General features: G+C 34.4%; 1 protein-coding gene and 1 non-coding gene across 5 annotated transcripts in view; one reads left to right on the top strand and one right to left on the bottom strand.

The window, feature by feature from the left end:
- PPP4R2 (protein phosphatase 4 regulatory subunit 2) overlaps window positions 1-19,064 on the top strand; it is an 86,964-nt gene extending 67,900 nt beyond the window's left edge. For 3 of the 4 annotated variants that reach the window (XM_090283822.1, XM_090283821.1, XM_090283823.1), the window contains 6 exons: window positions 12,644-12,737; window positions 14,772-14,809; window positions 16,167-16,241; window positions 16,462-16,608; window positions 17,725-18,011; window positions 18,267-19,064. In XM_090283822.1, the coding sequence (XP_090139948.1) occupies window positions 12,644-12,737; window positions 14,772-14,809; window positions 16,167-16,241; window positions 16,462-16,608; window positions 17,725-18,011; window positions 18,267-18,577 (952 nt within the window). In that variant the 3' untranslated portion in view covers window positions 18,578-19,064. The remainder of the gene's footprint in view (window positions 1-12,643; window positions 12,738-14,771; window positions 14,810-16,166; window positions 16,242-16,461; window positions 16,609-17,724; window positions 18,012-18,266) is intronic. The other variant, XM_090283824.1, reaches the window with a different exon arrangement.
- On the bottom strand, window positions 10,010-10,115 carry LOC150004653 (U6 spliceosomal RNA). Its single transcript, XR_016512503.1, has one exon. It is a non-coding gene; the product is annotated as a U6 spliceosomal RNA (small nuclear RNA).
- Window positions 19,065-19,420: the final 356 nt, after the last annotated feature.

Here is a 19,420-nt window from a genome sequence, read left to right as displayed (position 1 = left end):
AATCCTGCCGACTGCGCCAAGTAAATGTTGTCCTAAGCATCCAAACCTGTAGAGATTTTTTGTAAGAGTTTATTTGATCCAAACTAATGACATATGCCCAGGACAAAGATAAAATGCTCCCAACAGCATTTTTTTTTTTCATTTTACTTGAACTGCCTTCAGTAGCATTCAAATTTTAAATGGGTATGACAATGGAAACATTCATTTATCAGGAAATATTTCAGTGTTTTTTCTTTACATTTTATATTTAGTGTTATAAATCTTTATACTTTGTATAGAACCTGTATATCATTGAGATGTTACATTTCTTTTAAAATGGAAATTAACAATTTATGTAAGTATTCTACTTAGTGATTTTATTTAAAGATTTTTGGAGTCCCCCTTTCTCTCCCCAACAAGTAACCATTTTTAGTCCTTTGTAAAACATTGCACTTAAAAAAGATACTCTGCAGTATAATAAAACTGATCTTAAAAATGTTGCTGTGTCTCATTCTGTGTCATTTAAAGTACTTTCTTTTCAGGACTTGGTATTTTTAGGGTTTCCTTTATAAAAGGAGAGTAGTATTTGTGAAGTTGAATTGTTCACTATTCAGTTTGGCATTAACAATTTCTAGTGCTGGGTGACAATACCAAATTTAATGAATTATGAATATGTTAATGAATAATTCATATTTAGGAACAGATTTTATTTGAAGGGTTTTCACTTGTATTTTTAGGTAGCATAATAGTCTCATTCTTTTCAACTGTTTAATCGTGGGATTTCCAACAGATAGTGTAAGTCAGTTGCCCCTCTTATATTGCATGTCCCCTTCTTTTTAAGTTTAGTAGTTTTGCTTAAGATAGCAAATTCTTATGCTTTGATTTCAGAACTGTTAACTAAAATATTTTATTGGGGGAGGGGAGAGAAATTACAGCTTTATCTCTTGAGTTTCATCGATGATCGTCACCCTGGGGATTTGGGATGGAAAGGAGACTTATTTTCACTGTGTACCTGTTGAAAGTTGTTTAACCATATGCATATATTTCCTTATTGATACTTGTTAATTTTTGAAGGAGCCACATGCTGTATATTAGAAATATGTTGCTATTGAACAAAATACATTCAAGATAAGAATGCTTCTTGGGGATATTTATAAATATTGCATAGATAAATAGAAAGACAGGTATTATACATTATGGTGATTTATCTTTTAGTTCAGTGAACTATAGCTAGCATTTAAACATAAGCGTTAAGGTGAAACAGGTCAAATTAACCACTGCTTTTTGAATGTTAAACTGATTTACTTGTGATTCTAAATTAGTAATACGTTTTTTAATTCATTCAAATTAAGTTAGACTGGACACAGATATATATGGGCTGTTAAATAAATCTAAATATAATATGTTAATCTGTGAAACAGGTAATTGACCTACTACCAGAAATAACTTGAATAATCATTAAATGCCCTCAACATACTTAAATATAATTGCTTTTAAAATATTTTTCATCTTTGAACCATTAGTATTTTGAACTTATATTTTTTTAATTTAATTTTTAGAATGGTAGTTTATTAAACACTTTAATCAGGCATAAACCAATCTTTATCAGTGATAGGTTAATTTATTTTTTAATTTAACTTTTTTTTGTCTGTATTATAATATATTGATGCATTGAAACATGTCTATGATCCTTTTCAATTTTATTTTCATGTTTTGAATATAAATTTGTTGCCTTAAAATTTTTATTAAAACTGGTAGGTAGAAGTAGCATTTTGTTCTTCTTCAGCCAGTTGAGGGTTTGTCCTTTTTAGTGTACAACTCCTGCTATTTGTTATAGATTACATTTTAAATTACAAAGTGATAATATGTTCAGTCCCCAGATATCACAGGAGTCAAAAAGAATCAAAGTAGGATTATGTTACATGATAGTTTTGTTTTCCTTTTAGAAGATCTTTGAAATCTCTATATCAGTACATTTAAAGCTCTGTCTTTTGTTTACCTATGTATTTGAAATGGCTGCATTATTTTCTATTAAGATGAGCAGGTTATAATTCATTTTTCCTGCCTTAATGGTGGTGGATATTTATTTTTTGGCTGTTACAGTAGTGTCTATAGTGAGCATCCTTGTACATAACTTTCTAGTATTGATGAATGTCAGGTATTTATTATATGTATAGATTTATTGTTGCTTTTTAATTTGTAGAAATGGAATTGCTAGGTCATTGATACTGTCAGATTGACATCACAGATGCTTCCATGTGTACATGAGTGCAGATGGTGTAATTCTTCATTATTTATGTATGTATCTGTGTCAACTTGTTTCTTAGATTGCACGTGAAATTGATCATCTTTTTATGTCCCTATTGATTCTTATGAATTGAAGTTTCATACCTTTTTTTTTTTTTTTTTTAAATCTTTTGGTGATTTTCTAATAGGTATGTTCATTTTGTTCTTTTGCTTTATTCTTTAATATTTTTTTATTTTTTAACTTTATTGTTGACACTATTACAGATATCCCCATCCCCACTACTCCCCCCGCCCCCCCTTCCCTCTGGCCATCACCACACTGTGTCTGTGTGTGTCACCCATATATGTTTTTTTGGCTTATTTCTTCACCTTTTGTTTTTGTTTGTTCCTAATTTTATTTGAGGTTCCATTTTAAAAAGAAAGAAAACAGCCTGCAGTTAAAAAACTGAAATATATTTGAGGAGTTTGCATGCAATTTTGTTAGCACTTGACAGTTTTTTAATAGTTTGTTTTTTATTCTTTCCCATTACCATTTATCCCCTTTATACCCTCTTCTACCTCCACCTCCCTCCCCCTTTACCTTCCTTTATCCAGTCCCTTCCACTTTTTTCCCCACTCCTCCCTTTCCTCCCTCCTCTCTGACAACTGTCAGTCTGTTCTCTGTGTCCATGCCTCTGTTTTATTTTGTTTGTCAGTTTATTTTGTTCATTAGATTCCACATATAAGTGAGATCATACGATATTTATCTGTCTCTGACTGGCTTATTGTTTTTAATTAGTAAAATGTATATTAAATATTACATGTTATTTGGGCATGAAAAAGATTACCCATTTTTTAAAATTATTTTTGTATATTGTCATCTTCTAAATTTTTCCTCTTTGAAGTGAAAATTGTCTATTCACACATTTGCTTGATTCCCTGAACTGTAAGATTCTGGAAAGTAGGGCTAACGTTTTTTCCAAATAAGGCCTGGAAGAGTGAATGCCTAAACATAGTAGGTTCTCAAACAAATATTGAATAAAGGAATAGAAGGAATAAAAACACATTTTTATATTTATATTTGGTTAATGGTGCATGGTAAATAAAATTACATTGTTGAATGCTTAAGTTCTTTATTTTCTTAAAACTTAGTTATATTTTCTTTTTTTTTTTTTTAAGATTACTTTTGAACTTTAAAATTTCAGTTGTTGATAGTTAGGTATGGCATTTTAACACCAAAAATTAAATGAACAAAATTAGTAACTTAATGGAATGATAATTAAAACATATTTGCTCCTTTCTTTATGCTCTCTGTTTGCGATTATAATAAACAAGAAAAGTATATGGGCTTATTTAATCAAACCAGGGCCACTTTTTAAAATCCTCTATTGACACTAGGAATAGAATTCAGAAACTGCTAGTAGCTAGTAGTTTACTCCTATAATGGTATATATACAAAGAGATATTTTGAGGGGTAGAGGAAATGTAACTCACATTCCTAGAGGTTTTTTAAAAATTTGGTCCTCTAAAAGACTGAAAGAATTAATGAATGTGAAAGTAAATTAACCACTTAAGTCTTGTCCCTTCTTAGACAGTGGTGCTAGACCTCTCTGAAAACAAGCAGGAAATTTTGTTACTTTGGGGAATTGACTAAAATATAATGTGGCTCTGCAAGAGAGGTGTGGAATGAGTGCACAACCACATGATACCCAAAAACCTTTGTCTACATCATCTCTAAACAGGCATAGTCACAACTGCTTGTCATCTTTTGTCATGATAGTTCAGAATTTCTGGCTGTTGAATATCTTCTCTAAAGTTATTTTAATATACCTGATTAACCAAATTTTGCTTAGTTCTGAAAACTTTCACATGATTATTTTATGTATGTACATAAACACATATCTCTTGTAAGTTTCTTTACCTCAATGTGCCACTTCTTTTAAAGGTCATATATGAGATTTTCATACTCTTAATCTGGCTTGTAGATATAAAATACATATTCCCATTTTTTTATTTTGTATTGTTTGCTCTACAGTTTAAGATTATTTAGGGATGAGAGAATGGGTTCTAGACTTTTTTTTGTTATTTTGTTCTCTTACTGTCCTGACCTATTTTAGTGCCTGCTGGATTTTCTGTTGCTTGGTTTGTTTAGAAAAATATTGTTTTTGCATTAAAAAAAATTATTTGTGTCATTGTTGAGCATATTCTATTAGTTAAAAATGTGTTTATTTTCTTCCCTCTTTCTATTAGCATAACTAGTTGAGAATCAGAATAATTTAGTAGCCTTCCCTCCTTACTCTGCTCCCCATCTTGTCTTGTGGTAATATGGTTTGAGGTGGTGCTCTCTCTCTAATATATTTTAAATTGAAAGGTAGGAAATCACAGAAATCTAAAGAAGTTTTTGACATGTTTATTTGATGCAACTAACATAACAATTCAGACTACTGTAGGCTCTATAAAAAGATGATTAACTTGATTAAAAGTATTGATAATTGGTATAGATTTATTTTGGGATGGGGAATGATACCGATATTAGTTTAGGGTTACTTACCATTATTTAAAGATGCTAACTTTTTATTTTCTTAAATTTTTATACTGGTCATTTCACATTGATATTTTCAGTGAATCTCAGAATTTCTGGCATTTGTTTATGAAGGTTTATGTATGTGTGTATTTATACACATGTTAATGAGTATAGAAAGGACATATTGTTTTAAGTAAAGATAATATTACAGGATTCCAGTGGTATTTCTGACTTTTATAGGACTTAAAAGAGGACAGAAAACTGAATCCATTCAGCCTTTAATACTGAGGTATTTAAGTGAGTTTCACCTAAATATTCAGGTCTGACTTAAGTAATTCTGTTAACTAAAGTACTATGAATGTGACCATTAATAATAGAAAATAAAGACATGGTAAAATGTCCTTATGAATAAAACAAAATTTGCTCTTTAAGCTTTTTTCTTAAATATGAAGTCTGATTTTTATGATTATCTCTAGCTTTTTACTCTAATGGCCTCTTTGCTACATGAGGAAAGTTGCTTATTTAACGTAGAGGTGAGGTAGTCAATTATGTTTATGTGTCTTTCTCTGATGTTCAGTAGCATTTCTTGATATATGAATCCCCATAGCCTTTAGGTATACGAGGCTTGATCTTTTTTTGTTTCTATTTTTAAGTTTACACGGGGACAGATTGCAGTCAAATTAAGATATATAACTAATGTAAAATTTGTAATTCTATCTTTTAGGTATGTTTTTTTGATTATGCTATTACAGTTGTCCCAATTTTTTCCCCGTTTTCCCCCCCTCTACCCACAACCTCCCTTCCCTCCAGCAAATCCCCCTCCCCACTTAGTTCATGTCCATGCATCGTGCATATAAGTTCTTTGGCTTCACCATTTCCTATACTATTCATAGCATCTCCCTATTTACTTTGTACCTACCAATTTGTTCTTAATTCCTGCACCATTTTCCCCATTCTCCCCATTCCACCTCCCCACTGATAACTCTCCATATGATCTCCATATCTATGATTCTGATTCTGTTCTAGTTGTTTGCTGAATTTGTTTTTGTTTTTTTAGATTCATTTCATAGTTGTGAGTTTGTTGTCATTTTACTGTTTATAGTTTTGATCTTCTTTTTCTTAAGTCCCTTTAACATTTCATATAATAAGGGCTTGGTGATGAGGAACTCCTTTAGCTTTATCTTGTCTGGGAAACACTTTTATCTGTCTTTCCATTACAAATGATAGTTTTGCTGGATAGAGTAATCTTGGTTGTAGCCCTTGCTTTTCATCACTTAGAATACTTCTTGCCAGTCCCTTCTTACCTGCAGAGTTTCTTTTGAGAAATCAGCTGATAGTCTTATGGGAACTCCTTTTAGGTAACTCTCTTTTCTCTTGCTGCTTTTAAGATTCTCTCTTTATCTTTAACCTTTGGCATTTTAAGTATGATGTGTCTTGGTGTGTTCCCCTTTGGATCCAGCTTGTTTGGGGCTCTGTGTGCTCCCTGGACCTGTATGTCTATTTCTCTTGCCAAATTAGGGAAGTTTTCTTTTGTTATATTTCAAATAAATTTTCAATTTCTTGCTTTTCCTCTTCTCCTTTGGCATCCCTATGATTCGAATGTTGTTACTTTTGGAGATGTCTCAGAGTCTTAAACTCTCCTTGTTTTTTTGAATTCTTGTTTCTTCATTTTGTTCTGGTTAAATATTTATTTCCTTTTTATGTTCCAAATTGTTGATTTGAATCCCAGCTTCCTTCTCATCTCTGTTGGTTACCTGTGTATATTTTTCTTTATTTCACTTTGTATAGCCATTACTTCTTCATTTTGTGGCCATACTCAATAATTTTCATCTTTATCACCAGTGTTTTGAACTCTGCATCTGATAGGCTGGCTATCTCCTTTCTGATTAGTTCTCTTTCTGGAGTTTTGACCTGCTCCTTCATTTGGGCCCTGCTTCCCTGTCTCCTCTACTTGACAGCCTTCCTATGTTTGTTTCTGTGTATTAGGTAGAGCTGCTGCACCTGTTACATTATAAGGAGGGGGGAGTTTCACTGGTATTGGCAGTTGTATGTGGGGGAGGAGTCAGAGAGGGGACAAGGCTGCTTGCTCCGCACTCCCCTGGTTTTCAGTCACTTTGCCCACTTCCCATGTGCAGCTGGTGCCTCTTTAGCTGTTGTCCTGGTGCTGGTTCACAGGGTGGGTGGGTGTGTACTTGTTCTCTGACCACAGGGGTCCTCTAAGTGGACTTGCAGTTCCTTATGCTGTGCCAGCACTCACTGGTTTTCACAGCCAGATGCCATGGGGTTTTGTTTTCCTGGCACTGGGTCCTTGAGCTGTTCTGGTATAAGCTGGGGCTGGGATCGCTCCCCAGGTGTCCCTCTCTTTTATAACTGAGACCACACATAACACCAGCCTGCCTCTGCCACGAGGCATCAGCTCCTCCCATGCTCCCTGTTGTGCCCCTCCTACCCATCCAGATGAACACTTCCCCTTTAAATCTTTGGTTGTTGGGCTTCAATACAGTTTGATTTTCTGGCAGTTCTGGTTGTTTTCTTTGTTTTGAGGTAGTTGTAATCCTTAACAGTTGTGAGGAGGCAAAGCATGTCCACTACGCCTCCATCTTGGCTGGAAGCCTCCCTGTAAACCCTGTTTAATCAGGAGTAATTGCTTTCCTTGGAATTAAAAAGGAATATTTTTTAAAACAGGTATGGTTTTGATTCTGTAGTTTTTTGGAGCATTTTTGCCTTCCTACAATCTCCATTCAGTAGTAGATGGATGCAGGTTGATGATAGAAACTCAGATTTATTGAACACTTCATAAGTATTTTAGGTACTATTAAGTGACTTATGTACATTATGTCATACTTAATTCTCATGATCATCATGTTGAGAAGTGCACTTTCAGAATCCCTGATCTCCTGATACAAGGACTTGGCAATTTGGGCAAGGTATCCCAGTCAGCTAGCCAGTATATTATTGTAACCTGTAGATATGAAATAATAATCTCCTTATAATTTATATATTAAAAGAGGACTGGTTTGCAGTTTTCTGTATCATTTATGAGTAATGCCACTTGAAAGGACTTGTTATTTTTGGATCCCTTATTGTGTGTGCGTGTGTGTGTGTGTGTGTGTGTGTGTGGATTTCGTAGGCAACCCCCCCCCTTTTTTTTTTTTTTTTCAGATTTAATGTGTTTTATTGATTAAAATATTACATTTGTGCCAATTTCCCTTCCCTCTGCTCCCCTCCACCCGGTGGCCCCCCTCCCTCCAGTTGTCCCCCCCTTTTAGATTATGTCCATTAGTTGTGCATACAGTTCCTCCCAACCTCTCTCCGTCTATTCCATTCCCTCCTACCTTGATCCCCAATTCCTATATCATCTCCCTCCCTTTCCCCATTCCCCCTCCCTGTTGACCTCCCCCCAGTATGCTTCCCGTACCCACAGTTCCTTTTCCACTCTCGTTGCCTATTTAGTTTGCCTTTGTTTCATCTCCCTAGCTTCTGTTTTTTTAAACCAGTCCCTTTAACATCTCATATAACAGTGGTTTGGATCTAATGAACTCTTTCAGTTTTATTTTGTCCTGGAAACACTTTCTCTGTCCTTCTATTCTGAATGACAATTTCGCTGGATAGAGTATTCGTGGTTGTAGGTTTTGGATTTTCATTACTTTGAATATTTCTTGCCAGTCTCTTCTTGCCTGTAGGGTTTCCCTTGAGAAGTCTGCTGATAGTCTAATTGGGACCCCTTTGTACATAATTCTTTTCTTCTCTCTTGCTGCTTTTAAGATTCTCTCTTTATCTTTAATTTTTGACATTTTGATTATAATGTGTCTTGGAGTGGTTCTCCCTGGGTCCAGTCTCTTGGGAACTCTCCTTGCTTCCTGGACCTGCAAGTCTATTCCCTTCCCCAAGTCTGGGAAGTTCTCCTTTATTATATTTTCACTCAATTTTTCAAGTTCTAGTTCATCTTCCTCATTCTCTGGCAAACCAATGATTCTTATGTTGGGCCTTTTATAGCTGTCCCAGAGGTTTCTGATCCTCTCATTGTTGCTTCCCATTTCCTCTCGCTGCATTGGTTGACTGCTTGTTCCTTCTCCATATTCCAGTTTGTTGAAATGAACTCTGGATTTTTTTTTTCGTATGCGGTTTTGTTCCTTTCGTTATGAAAGTTTTTCGCTTCTTTCTTATCTTTTTCCTGCTCTTTTGTGAATTCTGTAAGCCACCTGCTAACAATGGCCCAGAACTGAGCCTCTGACAGGTTTCTTATCTGTTCATCTGTCAGGTTCTCCATCTGTTGTCTGGTGAGCTGTGCCACCGGGATTTCTATAGTTGTCTGCCTCATTTTGACAGATGCGTTTTGTTTTCTTGGGCCGGCTGTCCGGGGCAGTGCCTGTGTACGCGTCATAAATCAGCGACCGGCGCCTGCCTGTCCGCGACCTATTTCGCAGCCCTGTGGTGCTTTCTTTGGGGGTGGGGGTCCAAGATGGATTCACACAATTATTCAGCTAGGAGACCGGGATCCGTCCTCCCGCCCCCCTGGGCCTCACTGTTCAAGGCGATCGCGCACCGCCTGGGGCTTGACTGCAGCTGGGATTCCTCGCCGCCCGCTGCTCCGGGTGCGACCGAAAACAGCACTGCCCTCTTTAACTCTTACCTGCCCAAATGGCACCGCTGGTTTATAACTTCATATGTTGGACTTCCGTGTAGTTTTATTTTCTGGAATTTCTAGTTATCCTTTGTTTTGAAGTAGTTGTATTCCTCTCTAGTTGTAGAGGGAGACCTAGCGTGTCCGTCTAAGCCTCCATCTTGGCCGGAAGTCCCCCCCTTTTTTTTTTAATTTAAAATACTGGCTAGTCATGTCCTTTAAAATTTTTTTTTTTATTTTCAGTTCCTTAAATACTCTCAGTTTTTAATCTTACAATGTGGGCAAAAGAGGTAATAATATATTGCAGAGTAAATTGAATGCATTTTATTTAAAATAACCTAGAATATTTTTCTACTAATTATTTATTTTACAGTATACTTTTCCCAATAAACATCCATCCCCCCATTACCCCAAATTTAGGAATTCTGGTTCATAGTTTTCATTGAGAGTGAGTAGCATCCTTTTTTGTTCTTTTTTCTTCTTAGGACATGTGTCTTAATTTAGCTAGTGAATTTTATGGGAAAACCTTTTTGGGAGATAGAATGAACTATTTTGTATGCAGCGTCCAATGGAAGAGTAACAGAAACCAAACCTTTCTAGCCTCATCGCAGTTTGTACATACTATTATTACCATTTATTATTGTAATTATTTACATGTCTGTCTGCTCAGATAGTAAGGTTTTTCTGTCATCCTTGCACAGGGACCATGCTAATTTTCTCTGTATCGTTCAGTTTTAGTATATATGTGCTGCCAAAGAGTGCTGCTGAAGGGAACACAGATAGTAAGTTTTTCTAGCTTATAGTAAGTGGGTCCTTATATTTATCTGAAAGTAATAATTATGTAAAGAGACCTTTTAATGCAGTTGTCAAAATTGTGTTGAAATTTCCAGTGGATACTGGATATTTTAGTCTGTTCAAGTGAGGAAGGGAAAGTGTTATATGACATTTTAGTGCCATTTGGTAAAATAGACTTGGGCATTTGGTAAATAGACTTAAAAAGATTTTGAAAGTAATTAAGAATGTAAACCTATTTTATCATAGATTATTATTGTTGACATTGCTATGCAAACATAATGTAATTTTCCCCCTGAAAGTAGTAATATTCACCAAAACAAATTGTTCATAATTGACTGCAGTTTTACCTACCTTCCTGAAGAAAATTAGCCAAACACTTAGTGTAAACATTGTTAAACAGGAAGTCTAAAGATAATCATTTTTAAAAAGCTGATTTTAAATTAAGAGAAATTAGTAGCTTTTGGTGTGTGAAAGAAATTTGGTTGGAGGAAAAAACATAACTAGACATTGTTTATAAGTATTTATCAGTTAAGTATTTAAAAATTCTTAACACTGGGTGCTATTTTATTTTTGAATAATATAGAAACTTGATTACAATATCACTGCGAGATATTTAATGAGGAAATAACATAGGTGGTGTGTGTGTGTGTGTGTTTAAGGTTTGAAGAGTAGTGATATATAAGAGGGGCTAAGGTTCAGGCATACAACTACTCTGTAATCATGTACTTGTTAATGTATGTATATAAATAAATTACATATTGACCATAATATATATGAAGAGATCCTGCCCTTTAGAAGCTTACAATTACGAGCTAAAGACAGACAGTTTGGAAACTCATGTTATATCTGTACTGGAGGTTGGGAAAATGTTTATGTTTTTAAAATGGAGTTTAGTTGTTTTGTGCATTAGCTATTGGTTTCCAATTATATGTTGTTTTTATAAGAATGAACAAAACATGTGTAAGCTTACTGATTTATTACTAGTAATGTTATTGGTGTATTTTGTGCTGCTTTTTTCCATTTTAAAGATTCTTGGTTCGAGCGTGTACTTCACACTGAATAGGTTTTCAAAATCAAGGAAAAGAATATTAAATTTTATTTTTATTAACACTATTACAGATGTCCCCATTCTTCCCCCAACTGCCCGCCTGGCCCCTGCCCCCCTCTTTCCCTCTGGCCATTACCACACTATTTCTGTATCTGTGGGTCATGCATATATAATATATGTTCTTGGCTAATCTCTTCACCTTCTTTCATCCAGTCCCCCTCCTCTGCTCTGACAGTTAACCAGTTGGTTCCATGCCTGTGTTTCTGTTTTATCAGTTTATTTTGTTCATTAGATTGTTACCACCTCAGATAACTAAAATGTTTTAAGTTTTCATATGAATAACATTTACTTTATAAATTTTCAAAATTTGTTATAACAAAATTTAAATATAAGAATAGTATTGGTACTAAGAATATGAGAATTCAATTTACTTTGTCCAATCAGAATAAACTTAACAATTTTAAGTGCTGTATGTGTGGTATAGAGGAAAGTAGGACATGGGATTTGAAGTTAAAGAAAGTGGATTTGAATCCTGTCAGTATTGCTCACTAGCTGCTTTACCCTGGGGTGAAGGGAGAGTATTGTGTCAAATTGCCTACAAACAATAAACTGTTTGAATGTTAACTATTAATGTGAGGCTTTGTAGTTTTCCTTATAAGAAGAATAAATAGATTTGTATGACAAATATTAAAGTCTGAAGTTTATTTTATACTTCTTAGCTGCATCTGTCTTACCTGATGCTCATATTTGCTGTTAAGATTGTAATTCTCAGGAATAATAATAAGTGAGATCAGAACTATTTATAAAATGATTTTAGTTCCAACTTAATGTCAGTTTTGCAATTTTTTTAATCAAGTGAAAATTCTGTTATGGTCGAGGTTATTTAGGAAGCTTAACATTTATAAGTCATTAATCAAAATATTTTTGTATCTACTTTAAGTTTGATGAAACATATACACAGTTATAAAGCAAACTATATTTATAGTACTTTTTCACTGGAATAATTTGTTTTATTCTGTCTGAAACAACACATCTGTAGTTTTATTTGAACACTTTAAAGAAATTTTTGTATGCAAAGAATGCATGAGGAAAAGTTTCTGTATTAAAATAATTTCTAACTTATTTGTGTCTTCTTGTAAACCTAAAATTGAATTATCAGAGTTCATAAAGTTCAAATATTTTCTTAGTCAGTTTTTAAGCTTTCAGTTGGTTTTGGGTGTTCTGCATTGCTTTTTATGGCAAGGAAGGGAAATTTAGTTTCTCTTTAAATAAAAAGACAGGCGTGCCTATTGTCTTACCTATTTTTAAGTGACTCATTCATTTATTTCCCTATTGTAGCATTTTCTTTTGTAGCTGAATACATGCTTGACTAAAGCTTTAAATAGTGAAAATAATAATGTTCCTAATAATTAATGACCTCAAACTATAAAATTATATTTTTTTGCAGTATCCCTTTTACTATTCAGCGACTATGTGAATTGCTAACAGATCCAAGGAGAAATTATACAGGAACAGACAAATTTCTCAGAGGAGTAGAGAAGGTATTTATTTTGTTATTGGAATTATATTAAAATGTAGCATAATAGATTTCAGAACAACACATTGAGTAAAAGCTGTTATAGGCACCTTTTCTTGAAATAAGTTTCTCAACCTACCTGAAGTATTTTCCCAAATTGTTTTCTGAATCGTGGTCAAAGTTTCAGAGAGATTTAATAGAGGGGCCGAGGAGGGTTTGTGATCAATTAAGTTTGGGGAAGCAGCTTATTATTATCTCTTGGATATACATAGTATACATCAACATCCTAAATGATCTGCAGAGTTCTATAGTTGATATTTTAACTTCAGTAGAGTTCTGCAAACTTGTTAATCCATGGACTTTATTTCAGTTCTAGAATTCAAAAGTATACAATGCTGGAAAATCATTGATATAAAGCATTTAAATTAGATACTGAGAAAGATAAAGGTCAGATTTAAGAATGAAGAACTAGGTTTTCTGTGAGTTGAGGGGATTTTAGTAATAAGGGAAGGGCATTTTGGACAGAGGAGACAGCGTGATGAACAACGATATCAAGGTGTTTAAGGAAGTTGACTTGTATAGAATGCAGAAGAGGAGGGAATCCTGGGAACCAATATTGGACCAGTGGGTGGCTAATTCCCTCACTTGGTGATTAATTCTAAAACATAGTCCAGTGTTCAAACTCAGCTTATTTAATACTCTGGGAGAAAGAATCTAAAACTATTATTTAGTGAGTTACAATATATTGTAGGGTCTTACTGGATTAATATTTTGAGTTTCTTTTCTTCGGGTATTCGTGGCAAGACCCCCAAAACTGGAATTATCTTCTGTAGGGTGGACCCTTTGTAGTACAGGCTTCCCCCGCTAGGTGAGTATTCTAGGAAGCCATCTGTATCAGTGTATCATTTGGCATTGTTGTGAGAGGCTGAGTTTGGCTTCAGTGAAATTTTTTTTTTTTTTTAACCTCTTTCAATGTGTTGGCCCATTTCATGAAGGGTGGTTTTTTAGAATGAATGAATTAATTGATTTTAGTGTTATGAGCTCATCTGCATTTTTTAAAAAGATTTTATTTACTTTGAGAGGGGAAGGGAGGGAGAAAGAGAGGAAGGGAAACATCAATCAGTTATCTACAACCCCTCACAGGGGACCCTGGCCCACAACCCAGGCATGTGCCCTGACTGGGAATTGAACTGGCCACCTATCGGTTCACAGGCCGGTGCTCAATCTACTGAGCCACACCAGCCAGGGCGCAATGGGTGATTTATGAGTGCACCTGCCAACACCAGGCTGAATGTTGAGCAATTTTTGACCAAAAACAGCATGATCCACCCCCACCCATCCACCCAGGTCCCACCCTTCCTGTTGACCTGATCTCACCCCACGCGGATTTTTGTTTGTGTTCCCCTGGATGAAAAATGTTCTCAAAGGGAAACGTTTTGCCAATGTGGAAGAATTGAAACAAAACGGCAAAAGCACTTAAAAGGCATCAAAATCAGCAGTTCAAAAACTCTTTTGAGCAGTGGAAAAGATGTCTCCATAGGTGTATTGCATCACATGGAGAATACTTTGAAGGTGACTGAAGTTTAAACATGTAACAATAAATATACACATTTTAGTAAATAAGTTCCAGGGTTGTTTTGAGTTTCCCCTTGTATGATACTACTCCTCAGGCTTTGATTGGTACTGCTTTATAAGGAAATTGATCATACTTAGCCTAAAAGCTTTAATATCTAAGTATCTTGGTGTGATTCTAAGTAAAATAAGTAGAGCACAATTTTACTCTTTCATGCAAGGTATAATGTTATGGCAGTAACCAAAGTAGAGTAAAAAAAGTAAGACTGCCAAAATTATAAATATATTAGTAGGATAAGATTTTGGTCTTTTATTGTTTTAATTTTTGTAAGTTTTTATTTTTAAAGTTATTTTCTTTTATTAGTAAAATCAGAGTAAGTGGAAACTTAACCTTCCAGGATAAATTTGAGAAATTAAAAACAAATGATTAAACTTTTATGTTGTAGTACTTTTTTCCTCATATTAAATTACTAATTTTTGTTTGCAGAATGTGATGGTTGTTAGCTGTGTGTATCCTTCTTCAGAGTAAGTACAGAGATCTTTCTATATCTAGTATATAATCTATTATAATATTTGTAATATCTTCATCTTAAAATAGGTTGCATTTATGTTATATGTAATTAAGCAGGATAACATTTATAAATACTTGTGAGTTTACCACCCAGTTTCCAACGAAGAATATTACCACAAACATTACCTGTGTGTTTTTCCTATAAAGGTGTTTGAATTAAAGAGATTCATGATTTACTGTAATTGTCACAATGTTAGATTTATGTATTGTCTTGGCACTTGGCCCTGGGATCTTATTCTAGATACCTTTCCAGGGCATCTTTAGGAATAGCTGATAGCTACTTGTTGACATTCCTTTTCATGATGGAAAAATATGTATTTTCAGTTCTCAAGATTTATATAGCAAATTAAAGTGTCAGTTAAGGGCACAGTCCTTCTCACCATTAACATTTTGTTAATGAGTAGATATCCTGGACATTACAAGAGGCTAAAGAATGTCCTTGGCCTCTACCCCCTAGCTCTTGAGTAGTGTCCCCTTTCCTTCTGGCCCACCCCCAACCCCTTGATATGTTTTCAGACTTTGCCAAACGTCTCTTGGGTTGCAGGGTGGGAGGTAAGGGGGATTGTAAGGAGGATTTTGCCTCCTGTTGAGGAACAGAACTGAATCAATGAGAGGATTTAAAGAGAATTTCCCCATGTGGGAAGGCCACCCTCCCCTCCACACCCCCACTCTTATTAGGGTTTTCTGGACCCAAGGGTAGGTAGGACGATGACCATGTCCAGCTTGAAGCAGCTAGGGGAGCTTGAGACCTTCGTCCATTGTCCTTTACAAGATTACAAAGGGTCCTAATATTTGAGAGGGGGAGGATAGTTATTTTTTACGAACCAGGGGTATGGACTTGGGGGGGGATTGCTGGGGGAGGGAGATGTTGGGTGGAGGGGAGCAAAGGGGAGAAAATTGGAACTGTTGTAACAATATAATCAATAAAAAACATTAAAAAAAAATAAAGAGAATTTCCATATGGAAGACTTGTAGTTTTATTTATAGGAGGACACTTAACTTGAGAATTGAACAGAAAGGTCATATAACTTGTTGACAAGTTCCTAATGGGAAATATTCATTAAACAGTTCAGGTTTAAGTTTCAAAATATCTCATTTCATAGACAGAAACTGAATTTCTTTTTAGAATTTTTTCAAGAATATACCCACGTTGTTAATTAAGGTAAGAGAATCCCATAATTGTTATTTCTTGCAGAGGTTTTATTATTTGGTTCTGTGACAGACCCTACAAAAGATGTTGTAGACCCTTGATTCTTGTCCAAACTAAAACACTAAACTATCCATAACAGTGTATTTTTTTTTTTCTCATAGAAAAAACAATTCTAATAGTTTAAATCGAATGAATGGTGTTATGTTTCCTGGAAATTCACCAAGTTATACTGAAAGGTAAGATTTGATTTTTAATATTCAAATAGTTTACCTTTTCCTAATTTTGAGTAGCAGGCTCAATATACTTTTTAAAAAATTGGACGTTTTATGGAGGGTATAGAATATATTAAACAGAATCAGTTAATTTGGTAACCTATGGCTATGAAAGTCAGAGTTACCTTGAAAATGTTTGGCTTTTAGCAAAATAGGAAAATGATGTTCATTTATCTTACCACAGGTCTAATGTAAATGGTCCTGGGGGGACACCCAGGCCACTTAATCGACCAAAGGGGGTTTTGTCACTCCCCATGACAACAAATGGTTTGCCTGAGGGCACAAATGGCAAAGAGTCAAACTTACAGCAAAATGAGGACAAAAATCACAGGTTTGTTTGTGATTTATATATAAAAACAAGTAGATTTTTATAAAATGTTAACGTTTATTGCTGGTTTTCTGCACTCATTATTTACTATTTACAATTTACTGTTGTTTTGAGGGATAAAACAGGTTTTAATGTGGTTAGAGGGGCTATTTAGTACATGCTGAAGATGGGCATTAGAAAAGGCATAAAACTGATAATTTGGGAAGGTCCTCTTTAAAATATGGTCTTAAAATGGTCATAATGTGTATGTCTTGTTTTTTGAAAATCACTGGAAAAGATATTTGTAAATGAGTTGAGATTTTGTGAATACCTTCTTATTATAGATCATGAAAGGAAACATTTTTATATTTCACCTCAAATATTCTGCATCACATTAAGGGAAAGAAGACTAAATGAGTGAGAGAATGTAAAGAGTATTTCCATATGGAAGACTTGGAGTTTTAGTTATAGGAGTTCATTTAACCAAATGGCAAATTGAACAGAAAGGTCATTTACCTTGTTGCCTAGTTCCTAGTGGGAAATAAATTCCAGGTTTTTGGGGGGTGATTCTGCATGGTTTTCCTCTATTGCATGCAATATATAATGTTACGGCTCCAAAGTAACCAAAGTAGAGTAAAAAAAATAAGACTGGGAAAATTATAAATGCATTAAGGGTAAGATTTTTGCCTTTTATTATTTTAATTTTTGTTGTAAGTTTTAATTTCGATGGTAAGTTTTTATTTTTAAACATTTATTTTCTTATATTAGTAAAAAAAGAATAAATGGAAACTTCACCTACCAGGATGAATTTGAGAAATTAAAAACAAATGATCAAACTTTATGTTGTAGTACTTTTCCTTATATTAAATCACCAATTTTGGTTTAATCATTAAGGGAAAGAAGACTAAATGAGTGAGAGAATATAAAGAGTATTTCCATGTGGAAGACTTATAGTTTTATTTATAGTAAGACAGCAGTTTACGTTCCCTTGAAATTTTTCTCTCATGTTTTTTTGGCCCAGATGGTGTAATTTAGCTTTGACTCTGAAATAAGATTTAAAAAATTATTAGACCTTAAAAAATAAGAATGAAGATGAAGATAATAAACTTAACTAATGATACTTTAAAAAAATATTTACAGTGACTCTCCAACATCTGGATCAGAAGGTTCCTCAGTGAGCCCTATAAAAAATAAACATCCAGATGAAGATGCTGTGGAAGCTGACGGGCATGAGGTAAAAAGACTTCGGTTTGACAAAGAAAGTGAAGTCAGAGAGACAGCCAGTCAGACATCTTCCAGTGAAATTTCTTCAGTTATGGGAGAAGAAGCAGAAGCATCATCTTCATCTCAGGATAAAGACAAAAATAGTAGTTGTACCAGGCAACACTGTACTGAAGAGGATGAAGAAGATGAAGAGGAAGAAGAAGGTATTTAGAGACCATCTGTAAAAGGGTGGAGTAAAGAGATCCTCAAATTCTTGTACTTCATTTTTGCGTGAAAGAATGTAACATAATGGAATTTCTTATAATGGTGATGTTGGGCTTTTCTCCCACGTTTATGTAGTTGCTGCTGAGTTTCAGGGGATGTGATTTGAACTATAGAATATCACAGTTCATGAAACTTAACTGTTGGAGGTATTTTGAAAATAAAATTTAACTACAACAACATTTGCTTATTTTTAGAGTCTTTTATGACATCAAGAGAAATGATCCCAGAAAGAAAAAATCAAGAAAAAGAATCTGATGATGCCTTAACTGTGAATGAAGAGACTTCTGAGGAAAATAATCAAATGGAGGAATCTGATCTGACTCAAGAAGAGAAAGATTTACATTCTGAAGGCAGTGAAAATACAGGCCCTGAAAGTAGTGGTTCTGATTGCCATGAAACAGTAGGATTCAATTCCAGTAAAACTGAAGAGATTCTCTCAGAATTGTCCATGGAAAATGATGACAAAGCCACAGAAGTCATAGAAGAACCAATGGAACAAGACTAACTGTTCAGAGACATTTAGATAACAGTATTTTACATACAGTTCTGGTTTTACACTGTATAAAACTTTTATGTAATAAAGTGGACCTTTAGTTTTACAAGAGAAGCAGGTTGTAAAATAAAGTATTTTGTGGGATAAATCCTGAAAGAGTTGTACATGTAAGAAATGTGACTGTCAGCTCCTTGGGTCCTGCTTACCGCTGACTTTTTTGTTTAGTCAAATCAGTGGTTTGTGTATAGATTTTTTTTTTTTTAATTTAGAATTAAAGTTTTTAAACTGGAAAGTAATCATAATTTTGAAAACCTTTTGGAGATTATTTAGTTTATACATACACAAGAAAGCTTTTTGTCTTGTCTCTTTCTGACAGCTCTAGCAGTTTCATATTTTGGTCATAGTTTCAACATTTTAAGATGTGTGTTTTAGGGTTTTGTGCTTATTTCCAGATTTTATTGTTTGTGTACAATGGAACTTTTAAGTCACACACACACACACACACGTTCTAATGGGGGAAATTATTTTTCTGTTTCTCTAAGAGGTGAGTAAATACAGTGGATACTTTTTCTGTTGGTAATAATTGAGTTCACTCTTTCAGAAGATAGTCTTTCTCTTCTGAATAAATCAAATATAATCTGGCCCTTGTGAAACCCTGAAAATCTTAAGTCTGTGTAAATACCAGGTTGAACACATTCCAAGAGATCTGTTCAAACTAAAAATGTTTTGTCTACTTCTGAGGTGCCTGGGAAACAGACTTCATTATTTAGAGAAAATGTGCTTTATCTTGGCAACTGTTCAAACATTGCTTACTATTTTGTAGAATGAATGCTCATAAAGCTGACATGAGAAAAT

Source organism: Furipterus horrens, unplaced genomic scaffold (genome assembly GCF_987537825.1).
Source record: "Furipterus horrens unplaced genomic scaffold, mFurHor1.1.pri manual_scaffold_7, whole genome shotgun sequence".
Lineage (NCBI taxonomy): Eukaryota > Metazoa > Chordata > Mammalia > Chiroptera > Furipteridae > Furipterus > Furipterus horrens.
The sequence above is the reverse complement of the archived record's forward strand: the minus strand, read 5'-3'. Positions and strand labels throughout refer to the sequence as shown.